This window comes from Ixodes scapularis, unplaced genomic scaffold, assembly GCF_016920785.2.
Source record: "Ixodes scapularis isolate PalLabHiFi unplaced genomic scaffold, ASM1692078v2 PGA_scaffold1__304_contigs__length_218370807, whole genome shotgun sequence".
In the NCBI taxonomy this organism is placed as follows: Eukaryota; Metazoa; Arthropoda; class Arachnida; order Ixodida; family Ixodidae; genus Ixodes; species Ixodes scapularis.
The window spans coordinates 52,953,021-52,968,974 of record NW_024609846.1 but is presented as its reverse complement, the minus strand read 5'-3'; the positions used below and the strand labels follow the sequence as shown (position 1 = coordinate 52,968,974).

Sequence of the window (15,954 nt, the reverse complement as noted above, 5' to 3'; positions counted from 1 at the left end):
CGATGCACGAGGCACGTGCAACGTGCAGCTCTTGGGAAGATCGTGGCGGCACAGCGCAGCACAGAGCTAGATTTCAGACGCCATGAATTTACCAGAAGTGGCGCGCGGCACGTGCCTCGAGCATTTCTAAAACAATAAATGGCGCCACTTTTCCCAGGAAGGGGGGCTTTAGGTTTAGCATGTGAGGTAAACCAAATGAGCTACGCTTAGAGTATCGGCACTTTTCTCCCCCGATATTGTTGTGGGCGCCACCATCTTGTTGGTTAGTAACAAATAAACGCAACTGCCGATCGTCATGATTCAAAAGTGCGACTTCCTCAGCATTCGGTGTCAGGTAGCTCACGTAATATTGCTTTGCTTTTTCTCGAACTGTTTAAACATTTGTGGAGGACGTAAAACCGTTTCCTGTGATTTCAGATAAAGCTTCAGATAACCGAAAACCATTATTTTAACAACCAAGATGTGTATAAAGCGTAGCTTATTTAGTGGCTCTAGTTTAGCCCGACCGCCTAGGCACAGAAAGAGAACGAACAGCTTAACCTCGCTCTCTTGGCGATGCTTCAGTGGCTTCATCAGCCCGTAGCGTTGGCTGCGCTCCGAACTAAGGTAAAGGAAATCAAATTTTCAGATCTTAGTTTCTCACAAGCCAAACCAACAAAAATCACTTAACACGCCCTAATAAAAAAAATGCTTGTTTATTTTGACTAACTGGAGATCTTTTGATGTGCAACCGAAATCTCAGATTGGCCTCCGTCGGATTGCGGGCACCTCGGCCGATATTTAAATCCGACAAATATGAATTCATGGGCCAGCACGTTGGCTCAGAGACACCGAGACGATTTAATGTTCTGTGTTTTGTTTTAATATCATTGCTACTTAAGAGCCACCGAGGTGGTTTTTGAAACATAATATAGCCGAACCATTCCGACAAGCATAGTTTGATTGCGAAAATGATTTTTGCAAGTGATAGAAACATTAAAATGTTTTCGCATGCGTGGCGGAATTTGAGATGGCAGAATACATTTCATGGCGCCCATTTCATTTGGATCGCGTCGGGCATGTGAACCGACGCACAGTAGAACGCGCGCAAAAGTAGCTGTGGTGCACCCGCAGCCTCGCGCTTGTTGTTCTGACATTTCTGGCTCGCGCACTGCGAGCATCCAGGCATCTGACACCCTGACATCTGGCGCTTTTTCTGTCTTTAACGTGGCGTTCCAAGCGGCACACGACGGAAAATGCACATCAAGCTCTTCTTGAACACGTGTCGCCATCTGTATTTTATGATTAGAAACTACAATTTTCCGTAACTGAATGGGAAAAGTTTGAGGTCTTATAACATTATTAACGCGTAATATATCAATATGAAAGTTCTGGAAATTGTAATATCGAAGGATGCTTCATAATTTAATGTCTCGTTATTTTGATTAGTTGACGTGACTCCGTTTTTATAGCGCCATAAAATAATACCATTTTAGACTTTATTTTTTTATTTTAAAATATACATTATCTGTACTTTTCGTTGCTTACTTTTTTACTTTATTACATCCATCCGAACGCTCACGTAAAATATCGTGGACGATGGGACGTTATAACTCGAGAAATAAAATTTTCAATATTAAAGACTGTGGTCTACTAAAAGCTAAATAAATTACTAACCACTGAAAATAATCGTAATATCGAGACATTAAAGTATCGTTGAAAAACAGTTCTTTAATTTGACATTCACTTTATAAATGTAAGACACATAGAAAGAAAGTTATAAGCCGTCAAAAAAACATGAAAGCGTCATGCACGGTGGGGTTGCACCTTAAGTGGGGGAGGAAAGCATTTTCTTACGCTAGGTGACGCAAGCTGCCGCCTCTTACAAATGGCATAGCCAATAATATTCATCCATCCAACCATAGTGACATGGCATAAACCACGCGATCATGAACGGTCTCTCGTTCTAGGTTTCCCCATGATTGCCCAAGCTCGCCTCGCCGCGGAACGATCAAAACCTCTCCCTCAACTCGGCAAACCCAACGCTATTCTCGCTCTTGCCCCAAGCCCATTGACCTTCCACCCCGCATGTGCCTGCAAGGTTATCCCGGACGACGGCGACCAGGGCGAGTTCGTACGTGACTCGCCGTCGTTGGAGGTGGTCGCCAGCGGGTCGCAGTCAAAATGAACGACCTTCAACATTTCTTGTTAGAAATCACTCATCGCTGCTGCGATCACTGCGAAAGACTTCGACGAAGCGAGCGATGCCGTAGACGTAACCGTCACGGACCGCATGCTTGAAACGCAAAAGGTACACGAGGAAGCTGAAGCTCGAGACGGCAAGAGAGCCAAGTCTGTGAGTGCGTGCGAGGCGACGCCGCGCGCTTGGCTGGTGACGTCACCAGCCCTCCAGACACGACGGCCTTTTCGAACGGTTGCGAATTCGAGGGTCCGGATATAAATAGATCTATTCACAAAACTATCGTGCTGTTTCCAAACAAATTTAGCAGGATTATAGGAATATATAAAATGGTTCCTATAGTAGTATAGTTACCTAATTTTTTTTTTTTTTTTGGCGTGTCCGGATTCCGTTAAAAACCTCCCGGGAAAAAGAAGATTCCAAACTTTCGTTCTTATGTAACATATTTCGATTCCATTACTAAATACAAAAGTTACAAATCAGGAAGCAAAACTTAGTGAATATCCTTTGCACAATCGAACATACACCCAACAATTTTTAAACTAGCTTTACCACCAGGAGGAAATAATAACACGAATTGTTCCCGAGAGGAAAGCGCGTAAGAGAGCTGGTTTCATGCACGAGATACCCTGAAAATGTACGTTCCTGTTGATCATTTCAATTGACAGCAGCGGGCGCAACGAGTCATGCCAGCCAATCCGGCACTGCGAACGTATCACGTGATTATGCTCCCCGCGCGTCACTGCTCCCCTTCCGAAGGTCACGCGCGGCACATCAAAGAGCATTAGATTAGCTCCAATGGCTTGTAACAGGAATTTTTTTTTTTTGTAGATAGTTTCCGTTGCCCCGCAACGCTCTCTGCAACCTGCTACGATATCCAGAACTCTGTGGACAAGGCTAGCGGCACGCATGCGCAGGAGCGTCTTCGCTGCCGAGGGCGTTGTACGGGACGGCGGAAACCAATCTACGAAAACTTCTTAGTGCCGTCCGCGGTCCATCTAAAGGGGAAACGGGGTATACCATCAGAGACAAAGTACTGCGGAAGTAAACGATAGCGCATGAACTGGTGGGGGACAGTCGGGCTCACCTCGACAACCTTGGACGTAACCTGCACAGCGCCAAAGGTGATCACAATCCCCCATGGAAGTCGGCTCCATATTTGTGCCGCCGCAAGGTGGGAGACTCCGGATAGATGGCTCGCTACTGTTCCCAGGACGACACCGATGGTGAGCCCCGTCAGAAGTGCTTCCCTGGAAGTTATGAGATCTGCTAATGCGACCACTATGTTATCACCATTATCATCGTGATTTGCTTTTTATTTTGTGCCTATGAGCAGGTAATTACCTGGATAATGATGCGCAGAAAAAAAACAAAAAAACAGAACACATTTTTAGATGTCGATGCACACTGCAATGATGCCATATTACAATGTCTTATTCGGGTCATGAAGCTAGTTAAGATTGTGTAAGCAACAAAGAAAGCAAAAATTGTGATTTGCAGAAGATAACCTGAATCGCCGATTCTGCTCGAAAGCGGCCAACTTACTTACGTATATATAGAGCATTAACTTTGAGCAATATTTACTTAAACCGACCCGCCACCTTCCTCAACTTTTCTGAAGACGAAAACTTCTGCGCTCAAAGGTAGGAGCCTGACAAACCTCCCTGCAACATTTTTGGTTTAAAACTGTAAACTTTAGAGGACAGAAAGATTAAAAACACTAGTGAATTTTAGGAGTTCCTCCTTTTTTTCTTGTGAACTACCGCACTTTTTGAAACATGTGTCCTCAGATACGTTACTACAATACACCCGAGAACGCTTACTTGATTCGTAATCCTTCTATGACGAACCGTCCGTACAGTGCGATGAAGAAGATCGTGTAACAGATGAACAAAGAGCTGAGCATTCTGCAACGAAATGTAAGTACCAGCGGGCTGTTTTCTATCGCATCACTAAGGCGATTCGAAAGTAACGGAACATTTACACACTAAATACACGTAGGTCAGTACAAAAAAAATGGTTGAACTGGACCTTTTTATTGTTATTATTCACGAGAAATAGAGTACATGCACTATTTTGTAATAGTTCTAGCTTGGATTGCTTACTGCCAAAGACAAAACGCCGAACCCAAATATATATAAAATTTTAACGAAAAACATTGCATGGCCAAATTTATACTAAAGAGCTGCTTTCTAGGGTCAGTATTTCTTTTCAAATGTTCACATACAATAAAGGTGATTCAAAACAAAGAAACACTAGCCTCAATATCGCTCGTGGTAACCAAAAAGAGCAAAAAAAAAAAAAGCGGAACCGTAGGTAGGTGTAATAACGCGATTATACTCGTATACGACAGCATTTCCGCACGAAGTCATCAAAGTGGTAAAAATATCACATCTAATTAAACGAGACCGGCAGCCCGAACAGAAAAAATGATCGGTATTGGTTCAGAAAAGGGTTAAATTTCGTTCCTATTTCTTTTTTTTTTTCGAGCGCAGCTCTTAGGCGCCTGTTTCTGGCTTGAGCGGTGTCGCCGTCGCCGTCGGCGTAACCGCGCGTTGTATTATGGGACGTTTTCCATAATGACGTCACTCGTGACCCTTGTGACGTCACAAAGGTAACTCGTGAAGGTCACGACCTTCACAGTGAAGGTCACCTGAAGGTCACGGCCTTCACGAGTGGCGTCACGAGGGAGGAGGGAGGGAGGGGGAGGAAGGAGGGAGGATATTGAGAGGAGGTGGAGGGAGGAGAAGGATGCTAGAAGGGGAGAGGGAGGAGGGCGAGGAGAGGAAGATGGAGGAGGAGGAGAGAGTACGGAGGAGGAGGGGCATACCCTCCTCTCCTTACACTCCCCTCCTCCTCCTCATGAGCTGTGCTCTAATTCGTCATTACAGGGAATTGTAAGCGTCTTTCATTTTTCCCTGGCAATATTTACGTTGGTGCTTCCAGTCCTCGGAGCTTCCTTCGGGCGTTGATCATGATGGCCCCCTGCTCGTGAAAATTTTCCTCCGTCTGGCTGCATTTGAAATAAATAAGTATACTGTAATTGTATTGTTCCTTTTACGCAAAACATCGGCTGAAGATGACTCAAGTATAAGATCTCTAACATTTCGCATCGCGCACTCAACTGAGAACAAAGTTAATGTTTAATCCCGGCTGTTTCGTTCCAGGCAGCTTGAAAATGTCCACGTTTCTGAGGTGACGGCAATTTCATTTTGATATCAAATTTATTAGCAAGATCGAGTATATAGGGGTACTGGATCTCGGTTTAAATATAGATATCTGCGATCTTGTTAAAGGGGCAATGCAACGATTTGTGTACTTTGCGCCCTGACGTTAAGGACCTGTGAAACACCGGTTCGTTTTTTCACAACGCGCAATTGAAGTCACAGACAAAATTACAGAAAAACGAGCAGAGTTCACCCCTTCAACTCGCAGCCAGAACAAGGAACCACGTGGTCTAGAGGCGATTATATGCCGCCAATGTTGATCATAGCCACGCGCTTGGGCTGGCAAGGCACAGGACACGCGCTGAGTTCCGGACTTTGTGATGTTTCGACTATTCTCGTCATTGCAGCGATCGGACACGGGCGACTACCCGAATGCTTTTCGAGCCATCGATTGTCACGAGCCCAAATTGAGTGTCCACGCAATGCTCGGGTCCAATTTATAAGCCGCATTCAAATATTGTCACTGTAGGATACTGCGATCTCCCAGTTACGTCATCAAGTTTCGCGAAGGAGAGATTGAATGGAAACGCTCGCTTTTGTCCTTAAAATTACACCGCAAAAAAAGGAGTTTATTGGCCAGTGGCGATGCGCGCAGTATCCTCGAGGCCCACTAGTGCCAGTAAGCTTGTGTAAAGTGATAAACATTCCAAAGAACGTCGTTCAACCACCCCTTTAAAACTCCGCTCAAGTCTAATAGCTCATATCCCTGCAAACTATAGAATATTTTATCTATCCTACATAAAAATATCAAATTATATTTTTAAAGATTTTATTATCAAAGACATAACAAGGTGAAATAATGGCTCAAAGTAAGACATATTTGCATAAAATGCATTATTAATCAGGTTGTGGGAAAAAAGTATGAACACGCAGGAGGAGAAAAAAAGACTAATCTTCTCAACTTCATCTTTTTCTAAATTTTTATAACCTATCAATTGAAAAAAGCTTCCAGAATAAAGCCAAAGCCAATTGGTTTCAACTCGTTCAAATCTGCCCCGGGAATCGGATAAAAACATTGGAAGAAATATGAGAGTAAAATCCACTTTTCACTCACTGAGGCCTAATTAGGGAATGGTAGACGTAGATGCCAGAAACGATCGCAGCTAGAAGGGAACCTGGCACGGTCATGACCAACCAGGCGGAGGCTGACATCTGTCCATGGGGCGATTGGTGCCTGCATTGAGCGCGTGGCAGTGCATATGAAGCTATCAAAGTTATTCATCTTGGTGATTCCCGGTCAAAATATTCATCGAGACAAAATGTCCATCCAGCCAGAATGTCCAATATTGTACATTTTGACCCTGTGGACATTTCGTCTCGATGGTCGTTTGACCTGGATGAATTTTTTGCTTCGATTGACATTTCGTTCTAATGTACCCGTTAGACAGTTTACATTATTGACTCCTATTTTAACACTGGTGTTGACACTCACTTGTATACATATAGGGTGTACATACATACCCGTTCTTCCACAAACGGTCATAATCTGAGAAGTCGTGCAAATCTAAGTAACTTTTTAACTTTTTTTGATCAACCATATTTTCCTGTGCCGGATGTTTTAGAAAAGAGCAGCTTTTTTCCCATTCAAAAACTAAAACAAAAGTTACTGCCAGCTCAACCTCCACAAGAGCGTGCCCAGGGATCTGCACAAAATGCCGAATGTTCAGAGAAGAGTGCCAAAAGTTCTAAAAGGTTTGAACAATTAAAAAAAAAGCCAATGCCAAACTATCTAGGGCGCGTTCGCTGACTACAGTTTCACAAATTTAGTAATTTAAAAACAATTACAAACATCTGGTCCCGCGAATCATTGTTTTTTTTTTTTAATTCGCCAAATATAAAAATTCGCAAAAAAAAAAACAAAAAAAAACTCGAATTTACTGTATGCACGGTCTCCGGTATCGAACTGCTGGAGTTACGTTTTGGCAAATATGAATGATGTTAGCGCTCCGAAAAACAGGGTTGTACCCGCTCCAATTGGCCCGTATATTGGTGGTACCTATCGGTTGATAGAGCAAAAATTGCTACACAAATATTGTAGAAGTTTTGTCATTTTGATGACATAATGTCAGGAATATGTGAAGGCAAAGATTTAAAAAAGAACGAACTCGAGAATACCTTCTTGGCTCCAAATGACGGGCAACGATTTTCTGGCTCCTGTACTAATTTTGAAATTTGGAACATTAACGCGCTAGCTTCGGCTGAAAGTGAACGAGCTGCTCATGATGCCGTTTGTAGCAGAAACTTTTAAAATAGAGCTCCAGAACAAATGCCACATTGTTCCCTCAAACAACGTTACACTTCACCACACGACAAGGCCCCCGGACACAGCAGAGTGACCATCCTACATATTTGCATACTTGACGGAGCGGAGGAGGTGGGGCGCTCGTTGAAAGAAAATTCGTAAAAGGAAAAATCGTAACAGGGCTATTGGTCACATAGGGGAATTCGTTATACGACACTTCGTCACTGGGTCAACTGGTCAAACACCGAGAAAAGGGTGGCATGGAACGTGTATGTGTGAAAAAAAAGTTTCAAATACCACTTTACTTTTTGCGCATTTTGCGGTTTCGGAGATTTCAATCACTTTTGTTTTCTGGGTTTCGAGTTCAATCCCTTTAGGAGTGTATTTTGTTGAATTTCCGAGACTTGCAAATAAACAAAAAAAAAAAAAGGACCCGATGGACATTTTGATTTGGTGGGAGTTTTGACCTTATCGGACATTTCGCCTCGATCGACATATTGACTCGGTGGACATTTCGACACGCATCTCACGTGACCCATTGTATATTTTGACTCGATCGACATTTCGTCTCCATGGATATTTTGACCAGAAGCCCATCTTGGTAACTGAAGAGTCAATTCAACGAATTTGTTTGGTGACGCGAAAACCTTTCGTTGGCTCTCTCTGCGCACAACTATAGACGAGGTCTTCAAATTTCCGCACTCAAATCGGAAGCACAACACAAAACTTTACATGAAACGTACCAACGGGCCTCGCGCCCACACGCCAGAGTGGGAGGAGGATGTCTTTTCTGACGAGTGGCTTATATCTGTTAGAACAACCGGGCAAGTTGCCAAAGGTAGCAATTCTTTTAGTAAAAGAGAAGAACCTAGCACCCCTTCCCCTTGGACTGAACGACAATATTAGTCTCAAGATTACTTTGTACTAAACAAAGATATTAGTCTGAAGATTACTGGACGTATCACTTGGATACATACGAAGAAGCCATCGTTCACGGCTAGTACTACATCTCTAGATCAGAATCACAGCCTCCAAATTTTGCGCACTTATGCAGTGAATGCGTTCACTATGTTCGTTCCTCGGAAAAGGGGAACCGCGAAGCTAAGTGGGTGCCCCAGCATGAAAAAGCATCTCAAGAATGTTAAGTTGTAATTTGTAGCAATTGTGAGTGTGACTCGCAACAAATAACTTTAGAACCCATTCAGTAGCACACATTCTGAAGGGTTTAATGGGTGCTCCTATAACAAACTATGCATTGTCGCTTTCTTACATATTTGTTAAAGCATTTGTGAAAAAAAAATATTTCGTTCAAATAAAACTGTAGAAACGAGGGGCTTCCACAGTGAGTCTATTGAGTTAGTGACTGTGGCGTAAGCAGTGAAAACTCTCATCGGTGCACATGACATGCTTTAAAGGCCGACGACCACATACGAGATTCTGCAAGGCAGAAGATCCTCCTCACCCTGGGGGAGGAGGAAACACGCAGCGGTGGACAGCGTAGAAGACGGAGAGGAGGAAGCGGGGGGAAAGTGGAAAGCGCGAACTGGTCGTCGGGTTTTTAAGAGAAAATGATACAGACGCTAGACTTGATACTGGTGGAACCCTAAGAAGGTTTAGAAGTATTTTTTCAACTGCAAATACAAAGTACATAGGTTTTGGTCCGTTGGCGAAATTCTGCTAGCCAATACTTTCAGCCTTTCTACTCTGGTGAAGAAAAAAGAACAGTGGAGCCGTAGCTTCTGTTTTTTGGGCGGTGGCTTTCCAGGCGAGCGGTCTGCTCTTTTTTCGCAAGGGAATCTGAAGCGCTCGACGCAGTGGAACTTTAGGCGATAGCGGCCTCGCGGCAATGGACTTCTTCCAAAACCGACGCGCCCCATCGCGGCAAAATACCACGCAGTGCACTCTGGGAACTAGTTGGCCACTCAGTTCTGGTTTCGAGTGAGCAGGTTCATATCATGATATCACGCCACAACCGAACGCGCTGATTGCGTTTTCGATTATCTGACTTTTTACGAATGTACAATACACTCATTCTCGAGCGATACAAAACGAAGACCGGGGCACTTTCTTTGGTTCCCGAAACACCGGATATTGTCCGTGCGTATGCAAACATAGTAAGACATGGCTTAGTCACCTCACCCCACGAGTGCATCTTTGAGCTCATTGTTAGTAATCCCGTATAGTACCAGTGAACCACAACTGAAATTTGGTCACCTTGAGCCCTACACGTATTTTGTTGGCCAAACGTTCGCTTCTTGTTACTTAATTGGACGAAAAGCAAGCCGCATCTTCACTGGATTATCAAAGTTGAGCCCAGCGTTGGCGCATGATTTTTTAAGGAAACGCAATAAATTCGACCTCACTACTGCAAAAAAGTGACTATGATGTCTTCCTCGTGTCATCACATATCTCCCACTCAAATTTTATGCTGATAGAAGGTATAAGTTTTCGCAAACACTGAGATCGGCTTGCTACGACGGAGGCCCTAACAAGCGTCCCCTACTCCGCACTAAGCCTTTTCAGACGAGCTTTCCCTGACGCCCAAGATCTGTGCCTGAAAGGTGTGTCTGAAATTATCTCGGCATACACAGTCAGCAAGAAAGCAAACAAACATAACCAATATTAGAGCCATTAGCAACCGTGAAATGCGCTTTGAATAATTTCGTTCGTTTGGCGCACCGCATAGGGGTTCATGCCCGTCCGGCGCACTTCCGGCGAACGGTGCGACATTCTTCACACAAGTGCTCGACTTTTGCTTTCTTAAAACGGTTTGTATGTGCGAATGTGCTTATATTATTTCAGGATAACTTTATGCCCATACGCGATGTTCACTGTTAGTGGAATGTAAGCGGGTGGAAACTTAATTCACTTCGTGCAGTGCTGCGGGGCAGTACAGATAACAGATGAGAAGTATGTTCAAATGGAGCTTTTCAATGGCGCCTCCGAGATTTACCTCGCATACTCAGACGCATTGAGAAAAACAGTAAGCGCAAAAAGTTATATTTCGTCTATAGACGCACGAAACAAACTGATCAAAAATACTAATGTAAAGGCTCGAGCTCGATGTATGCATACTTATTGGTTGCTACAGCTTGCTGATTCGCACACAAGCAAGATCCCCGAGCTTCGCAGCGTCGAAATTCCCAGCACTGGCTTGTCCACATACCTCGAAACGCTAAAAGAAAGGCTCAAGTACAAAAATACAACAAGTATGCTTTAAGACAAGCTATACGTCTCGGGCTTGTGCTAAAGCTTCGAGATCTGGCCATTTAGGTTAGTTTAGAGACCAAAAATGACGCTCTCGGGACCAGAAAGCATGAGATAATAATCCGGTAATATTCCATGCTCTGTGTGTGACCTCTTGTCGACGTGTCGATCGAAACCGAAACCATACCACTCTCCTCCCTGGCCAACTAGTTCCCAGAGTGCAACGCGCGCCGTGTTGCATGCAGGGCTTTATGGAAGTAGTCTATTGCGGAACGGTTCGCGCTGCTGAGCACATCGCTGCTCGCTCCGCTCATGCTCTTCTTCTTGTGAAGAAAGGTTGCCGGCGTCGCTCATAGATGGCGGCAGCTGTCCAGAGTTTGGTATCATCATTTCTTTGCTGGTGGACACGATTCTAGGGAAACTGGCCCTTAACAGCTCCGCTGTAAAAAAAGATTGTTCAAATCTATATATATATATTTTTTTTTTAACCTGCATGCTGAGAAATGTTTAACGTCTCAGAGTCGCTGCTTGTTGGAAGACAAACAGGATCGAAATTCAACTCAGTGGTGTTCCAATTTCCAACAACAGTGTGTTGGCGAAGACGACAGCCAGGTAATAAGAGCTGAGAGCAATCATAGTGTCACCCAGGGCCCATAACTACAACGACAGATTGACTATCTTCTGACAGAGTTGACCACTTGAAAGCTGGTCCAGGCATTCGCATTTTTGAGTACGATCGACTGCGCCACAACCGCTTACGCCTGCATGTCTCTGAAGCTGTCTCCAGCAGGTCCCACGCGGAGGCTACACAGGCTTCCCAAAACAGTCACCAGCGATGGTCCCAGCACGAAGGCATTGTAGACGTCAGTGCGGCGCCTAGACAGAACCGTCAACACAGGTAATTTATAATAGTAACATATTAATATTGGCCGTTGGCACGGTTGTCATTATTAGATACAGGAATCAAATGTTTTCCTTAAAGATTACGCAATTTAGAACAAATAGGTTCACAAGTTATTGACCAAGACAGAAAGAAGCTGCTTGAATGTACAGGATGTTTCGTGAAAGGTGGACAAATTCGATATTGCGAAAGCTACGCGTCGCACCAAAAAAGGCTTAGATTGTTTCGGTCCTAGGCCAGGGGCCTATTCAGAACAATTATTAAATTTCGTAATAATTAAATTGTTAATTACTTTGGCGTAATTAATATTTTTAAATATTGAGTTTAAGGGCATGGTTTCAAATAGAATCTTGCTGAGCATCATCGAAAAAACACGAAATCAACAAATAGCACCTGTGATATTTTACGGCTTTCTGAAAAACCACACAACTTCGACGGGTTTTAAAGTTTCGGTTTGCAATCGGAGTGCTTCTCGGCACCGGCAACACCGCACCCCGTAGAGAAATAGTGCAGCCAGCCTCTGCTGCGTTGCGCAAGGACAGCAAAGCAGAGGTTGGTTGCAACATTTCTTCACGAGGTGCGGTGCCGTCGGTGCCGAGAAACACTCCGATTGCAAACCGAAACCTAAAAACCCGTCGAAGTTGTGTGGTTCTTCAGAAAGCCATAAAATACCACACGTGCCTTCTATCGTTTTGCAATTTGTTGAATTAGTGGTTTTCAATGAGGCTCAGCAAGATTATAATTGAAACCATGCCCTTAAACTCAATATTTAAAAAAAATAATTCCGCTAAAATAATTAACAATTTAAATATTTCCTAAATAGGCCCCTGGCCTAGGACCAAAACGACACAAGCCCTTTTTTGGTGCGACGAGTAGTTTTCGCCATATCGAATTTTCCACCTTTCGTGAAACACCCTGTATACACTCATAAAAACAAATCGCATCACTTTTTTTTTTTTTTAGCAACACAGTGTTAGGCCTATTCGTAAACCCGACCCGGAATCAATAACTCTTTGAAAGTTTTATTTTGGTGCATTGCGATAGCCTAGCAGTCTGGGCATGTATAGTGGCTTCCTAATGATTTCAGACGTGTGTGAACACCGTTAGTTAATATTTGCAGGCATAAGCTACGTATTCCTCTGCCACACCAGTACAAAGCAAAAGGTTCCGAAATGCACCGACGTAAAAAACAAAACCACCGTGCATAGTAATTTTTTTAGTTTTTGTTTGTTTGTTTGCTTTTCATTAGTGAGGGGAAAGAAATTATGCGATACAGAGCTATGAGACAACACTTACTTTTCGGCTATTAATGATTCTCAGAAAAAGCTAGAAATAATCCTTTCATGTATATAAAAGAAAACATTTTCAGCTAAACTGATGGAAACGCTTAATCTTTTAACACTATGTGCTTTAGCAATTGCGTATCACTCTCTCCTGTTTTAGTTTATTTGGAAGCATATCTGCGCATATTCAAAACCGCAGGATTAAGAACATTTTACTTTTTTTTCTCACTATATATTGAAAAAAAATTCAATAAAGGATTATTTCAAGAGTGAATCCCGCGTGAACGCTCATAGACCCTTTCAGGCAACATTTCATGGGCGCCGCCATCGCCGTTCCTCCGCGTTGTGTGCTGCACAGGCCACTACCTGAGCTTTGTTTTCGTGTTCTTTTACGTTCCGCGTTGAAATTGTGTGTTTTCTTTGGATCTTTACGATATTTCGGGATTTCATTTAATCATTTGACATCTATATTTCAACACCAGCTCTTGTACTTTCGTATTTATGAAATGGAATCGGACGGCGAATGGATCGACGATACACGATTATGGCTTCAGAGGCCATGTAAGTTGATCCCATTCTAACGTTTTTCTCGCTAATAAAGGGCAGTCAAAACCATTCCGACATATGCAAATTTCAACTGGCGCAGTAAGGCTATCCAGTCGCGCTTCTCTCTGCATGTGCGCGCTCGTTTCCGTAAAGCCGACCCACATGTAAGCGATTTAGTGTGCGACGAAACGAGCGGTGGCGACGACGACGAGAGTCGGCGACAAGCGACGGAGATTTGTTGTCGTCGCTCACCGTCTTGGTCGCTTGCTCCCGTCGCTTCCATGCGGTTTGCCTCGTCGCGCGACTGACCGAGCGACAGCGAAGTTGGTCACCGTCGCTTGTCTCGTTGCTCGCCAAATCGCTTGCATGCAGTCTATACTTAATATCGAGGCGCCAATGGTTCAATGTTGTGTGCTCGTAAATTAATTGAGTATAAACCGCATGTAAGCGATTTGGCGAGCGAGGAGATAAGCGACGGCGACCCGCTTCGCTGTCGCTCGGTCAGTCACGCGACGAAACAAACCGCATGGAAGCGACGGAGCAAGCGACCAAGACGGTGAGCGACGTTTTCTCGAAATCCCAAAACCGAGCGATCCAACGGGCAACAGTGAGAAATCTCCGTCGCTCGGCTCGTCGCACGCTAAATCGCTTACATGCGGGTCGGCTTTACGGAAACCAGCGCGGACATGCAGTGAGAAGCACGACTGCGATAGCCTTACTGCGTCAGTTGAAATTTACATATGTCGCAATACACGAACTCATCTCTGTTACGTCACGGCGCGGTGGTGGCGCGTCAGACGCACTTCCGGTCCGGGGCTGTAGGCGGAAGTGCCCATGTGAGACGTGTATTCCTGCGTTGTTTTGAAAGAAACCAAACAAAAACCTGCCTTCTTGTCAAAATGCTGCGACTGGGGCTGTACCAAAAGGGTCGAGAAAGGTTTGAAGGTCAGTTTTCATGCGCTCGGTTCGTCCGAGAACGCGGATATGTGCCGTGAAAAGGGAAAACCAGATGCCGTCGGACCACGATTGCTTGGGCGGGAAGCATTTTGAGTTTAATTCACGGATACTTCTGGTCATCACATTTATTTGTTTTGTTCCAAAATGAGCGCCGGAAAATCGTCAAGCTGTACGGACCACCTGCGGACTACGTTCAGTGCGTCTTCAAGCTCAAACGGCCGCTTAATCGTTGGAACTGTCGTCTGCTCTTTCAAACGGTTCTGCTTGTCGTCTGCTCTTTTAGAGGACATCGGCCCGTACACCAAACATGGGCCTGGTACTTGTGATAAGAAGTAAGTGCAGGCCTCAAAAGACTTAAGTTTGAAGGTTGGTAAGCAGGCTGGACGTAAACAGTAGATACAAGGAGATATTGATCATTGTTACCAGTGGCCATCACCGACTTGTTATGCCTGATTCACTTGGTTGGATTCTGCTTGCGATTTTCAGTATCGACGTCGACATCTCAGCTACGGTTCACGCTTTTGCAGTCCGAGCGACGTCGCTACTGAAAATTGCGAGCGAAATCTCATCATGTGAATCAGGCTTTAGCGTACATTCTGCGGCGTCCAGGCGGAATGAATCGCCGCATGTCAGATGATTCACGCGAAGTTTTGCGGTGTAACGAGCCTCGGTAATTTCGCTGACGCCGCTCAAGTAGTCAGACATCGTTAGGAGGACATAGAATCAACAATTTCAACGCCAAGAAGAGCGCGGGGATTCACACCAACGCCGACAACATCGCATTTCAATGGTTTGTTTATGGGCGACGGCGAGCTTTTTGCCCACACCCCCATCGCGCATGCGCGGCGCCGGTGGCGTCCTCTAGGGGCGCTTCGGGCGCTCCGGTTTGTTTGTAAATATGAGTTGGTGTATAGTGTTAACTGCCCTTTATTAGCGACAAAAACGTAAGAATGGGATGAACTTACATGCTCATTGAAGCCTCACAACATTGTATCGTCGATCCATTCGCTGTCCGATTCCATTCCATAAATAAGAAAATACAAGAGCTATGTCGAAATATAGATATCAAATGATTAGATGAACGTCCTGAATACTGAAAAGACCTAAAGAAAATGTAAAATTTCAACGCGGAACGTAAAAGAAGACGAAAACGAAGCTCTGGTAGTGGCCTGTGTAGCACACAACGCGGAGCAATGGCGAGAAACTGAAGGTCGGCTATGGCGGCCCGGAAAGCGCGCGGAGGGCGCGCCGACTGGTGGCAGCTCGAGTAACTGACACACTGAAAACTTCTATAGCCTCGTAAAATTAAAGTGCGTTTTTCTTTGTCCGTTATTTCCAATGTAAATCGTATTACGAAGTTTACAAAAATAATAGTTAATTTTCATTTGAATTCTCATACTACTACACATCTA

The 15,954-nt window shown here is 44.4% G+C and overlaps 1 protein-coding gene across 1 annotated transcript in view; it reads right to left on the bottom strand.

Moving 5' to 3' along the window:
• LOC121835715 overlaps nt 1–15,954 on the bottom strand; it is a 48,420-nt gene that overhangs the window by 9,058 nt on the left and 23,408 nt on the right. Inside the window, exons 3-5 of the mRNA XM_042290164.1 lie at nt 5,112–5,233; nt 4,003–4,086; nt 3,267–3,429 (exon numbers count right to left, since the gene is read on the bottom strand). Coding sequence (XP_042146098.1) covers nt 3,267–3,429; nt 4,003–4,086; nt 5,112–5,233 — 369 coding nt within the window. The remainder of the gene's footprint in view (nt 1–3,266; nt 3,430–4,002; nt 4,087–5,111; nt 5,234–15,954) is intronic.